The sequence below is a fragment of the Vicugna pacos genome, chromosome 16, assembly GCF_048564905.1.
Source record: "Vicugna pacos chromosome 16, VicPac4, whole genome shotgun sequence".
NCBI classification, from domain to species: domain Eukaryota; kingdom Metazoa; phylum Chordata; class Mammalia; order Artiodactyla; family Camelidae; genus Vicugna; species Vicugna pacos.
The window spans coordinates 34,877,396-34,880,804 of NC_133002.1; the positions used below are offsets into that span (position 1 = coordinate 34,877,396).

At 62.0% G+C, this 3,409-nt stretch overlaps 1 protein-coding gene across 1 annotated transcript; it reads left to right on the top strand.

The window, feature by feature from the left end:
- Nucleotides 1-1,137: 1,137 nt before the first annotated feature.
- On the top strand, nt 1,138-3,100 carry EPOP (elongin BC and polycomb repressive complex 2 associated protein). Its single transcript, XM_031686073.2, has one exon. It carries the CDS (start codon nt 1,581-1,583, stop codon nt 2,718-2,720), a length of 1,140 nt encoding a protein of 379 aa, XP_031541933.1. The 5' UTR covers nt 1,138-1,580; the 3' UTR covers nt 2,721-3,100.
- The last annotated feature ends 309 nt before the right edge of the window (nt 3,101-3,409 follow it).

Below are 3,409 nucleotides of genomic sequence, written 5' to 3' on the forward strand. Positions count from 1 at the left end.
AGCCGTATTCCAATAGTCTGATTTTTATCGAGAGAAATATCCTGGGAATTCATTCATTCACTACAAATATATATTGAACACCTATTATGTGTGGGCACTGTTGTAGGCAGAGGGGATGCAGTAGTGACTAAGACAAAGTTCTCATTATCTCATTTCCAGACTAATGGGAGAGACAGACAATAAAGAATAAATACACTCACAAACCTTCATGTAACGGTAAGCTCTACAGAAACTAAAGAAAGGTAAGAGGATAGAACGTGCTGCCAGAGCTGGTCCTCCATTATCAGAATTTTAATTGGAATTCACTATTTCTTTGCTTACTCTCCCTAGGGGAGATAAGAGTGAGGGTCTGTGTGTCCCCTCCTCTGGTCTCCTCAACCCACTTTGGCAGTTCAGGCCTCAGAGAGCAGAGTCTTGGAATTTGAGAGGGGCTGCAGAGCCATCCCCTGAGAATTTAGTCAAGGGGCCATTTAGAAACTAAATCAGAAATGGAAACAGGTGCTGAGAAAGTCTATTTATCGTCTTCCGTGGATCTAATACTCCCCGTCTCGGAATTTTTCTTCCTTTTTTCATCTCGCACAGACTTACATAATTCCTAACTAGTCATTCAACAGTTATTGAGCCCACTATGTGCCAGGCACTGTTCTAGGCGACTGAAACGGGGGGTGGGTGTACATTCTCTGCCCGCAGGAGTGCCTGCTGTGCAAAGCTTCTAAACAATCTCTTTTCCTCTTTCCCTTCAGCTTTGTCTTTGAGATTCACCTATGTTGATTCGCGTAGCCCCAAAAGGGTAGTTGCGAACATTCCCATTTTACGGATGCGAAAACCATGACTGCTAAGGAAAAAATGAAGTGCTTTGCACCGACTAAACACCAGCACGCCACTGAGCCACATGCAGCGGCGCATTTCGCCCCTCGCGATCCCACCCGCGCACTCACCCTTCTTCCCTCCCTCCCAGCCTCCGCCGCGCCGGGTCCACGTGTGTGTGTCTGTGTGCGGAATGGGGACGGGGGCGGTGCCGCTAGAGGGGTGGGGTCCCGGCCAACGTCACAGGCAGTGCCGCCCAATCAGCTGCGGGCTCGCGGCCCCGGCGCTGGTATTGGGGCAGCGAGGGGGCAGTTCTCTATAACGCGGTCTCCGGGAGCCAGCGGGGAAGAAAGAAGCCGAGCGGGCGGAAGGCGCCCTCCCCGCCGCCTGGGCCCGGGCACCGGGTGCCGGGCCCGGGGTCCTTCCCGCCTCCCGCGGCCGCCGGCCGCTTTGTTTCCCCAGCCTCTGCGCTCCGGGCAGCTCGAGAGGGGCTCCCGCCCGGGCTACGCAGAAATCGCGGCGGCAGGAAGGGCGGCCGACCGCGCCAGGACTCGCAGGGACCCAGGAGTCCGGCCGCCGGGAGGCCGCGTGACGAGATCGAAGAGGGAGCCAAAGCTTAGCGGCCCAGGGTTGCGGGCCGGGGGCGCCCGTGAGCAGAGACCTCCCCGTCGAGGGGGGGCGATGTTCCCCTCGCCCGTGGGCTCTTCGGGCAGCCAGGGCATCCCGCCGCTGGGACCAGGGCCCCCGCAGCGGGCACCCCCCCGGGCGGTTCCATGGAGACTCTGTGCCCCGCTCCCCGCCTCGCAGTGCCGGCGTCCCCACGAGGGTCGCCCTGCTCCCCCACACCCCGGAAGCCGCGTCGGGGGACCCAAGAGTTCTCTCCACTGTGCCTGCGTGCCCTTGCCTTCTGCGCCCTTGCCAAACCTCGGGCGTCCTCTCTGGGCCTGGGGCCTGGGGAGCTGGCGCCTCGGGCCCCGGTGCTGCTGGGCCCTCGTGACCCCCTGTGCACCGGCGGCTGGGCCCCGGATGGCCTGAAGCACCTCGCGGGACAGGCCGGGCGGACCAACGATCCCAGCTCCTCGGCCCGCCAGGATGCCGACGCCGCAGTGTGCCGGGGCCGCGGCGAGGAGGAAGAGGGCGGAGGCAGTTTCCCGCACTTAGGCGCTCGCTCCGGTTTACCTCCCGGCCACTGCCCGGCGCCCCGGCGCCCTCGGGAATCTCCGACCAGCTTCGCCTCGACCCCGCCTATACCAGCTCCAGGTCTCGACTCCCAGCCCGGACCCGCCGCCAGCCCGCATCAGGAGCCCGATTCCCCGCCTCTGCCGCAACCTGCGGGCCTCTCCTCTGAGCCCGCGGGGCCAGAGGCTGTGCCGGAGCCGCCCCTGCCGGGCCAGACGGCCGCAGTCAATGGAAACTCCCCGAAGGCCGCCCCCGAGGCACCGGCCGCCAGCCCCTCGACGGCCAGCGGAGCTCCGGCCGCGCCCGGCGATCTCCGCCAGGAACATTTCAATCGTCTGATCCGCCGGTCGAAACTTTGGTGTTATGCGAAGGGCTTCGCCCTCGACACTCCGAGTTTGCGCAGGGGGCCCGAACGGCCGCCAGCCAAAGGGCCGGCCCGAGGAGCCGGCAAGAAACGCCGGCGGCCGGCGCCCCCGCATCGCAGCGCGCAGCCCCGCCGCCCCGCACCGACGCTCCCCACCACGAGCACCTTCAGCCTCCTCGACTGCTTCCCCTGCCCTCCGGCCCTGGTGGTGGGGGAGGACGGAGATTTGGGGCCGGCATCCTCGCTTCGCCTCCAGGGAGACTCTAAGCCCCCGCCTGCCCACCCGCTGTGGAGGTGGCAGATAGGGGGTCCCGCTGTCCCTGAGCCCCCCGGCCTCAAATTCTGGGGGATCAACTTGGAGCAACTCTGAACGTGAGACCTTTTCTGCCAAGGGGAAAAAGCTGGAGCCACAGCCAAACAGTGGGCTCCAGGATAGAGCCTCATTTCTCACCTTTGCCTGCCCCCTTTATGTTTTATGGGCTGTGGTCAGAGGGACCTCAGATGACAGTGATCTTCAAGCACCTAACTGGTTGGGGTGACACCCCTCCCCCTCATCCTTTGGAGAAGAACCAACGTGTGGAGTTAGGAGAAGGCTTAACCGAAAAAGGCTTAATGACATAGATTCCAATCCCTCCCCTCTTCCATCTTGGATCTCTGGGGGCAGGGCCTTCACCCCAGGGGGAGCCAAGGAGGCTACTGCTCAAAGATGAGGGGGAAAAAAGTGGGAGAGAGACCTTGGTGATCGACAAACCGGTTGTTTCTGTGGGAGAGCCTGGGGATGGGTGGGGGGGCTGTGGTGGGGGCGGGGAGGTGATTGGCAGCTCCCTGGGGGCATCCACCCCACCACCACCACCCAGGCCTTTAACCCTTTACTCTCCTCAGGCCTTTTGTAGCCTCCCAAGCACCACCGAAGCCTTCACAGGGGAGGGAGCAGCTTAGGCAAGGGGAAGATCACCACCTTCCTGTTCTTTTCCTAGGGCCCCCCAAGTCAGGTGACCCCTAATTGCCAAGGTCTTCATTCTCAGCCACCAACTTTTCCCCTTTGTTCAGTTTTGGGGT

Bases quoted from the DNA above. Each gene is read 5' to 3' on its own strand.
- EPOP (XM_031686073.2), top strand. From the start codon at position 1,581: ATGGAGACTCTGTGCCCCGCTCCCCGCCTCGCAGTGCCGGCGTCCCCA.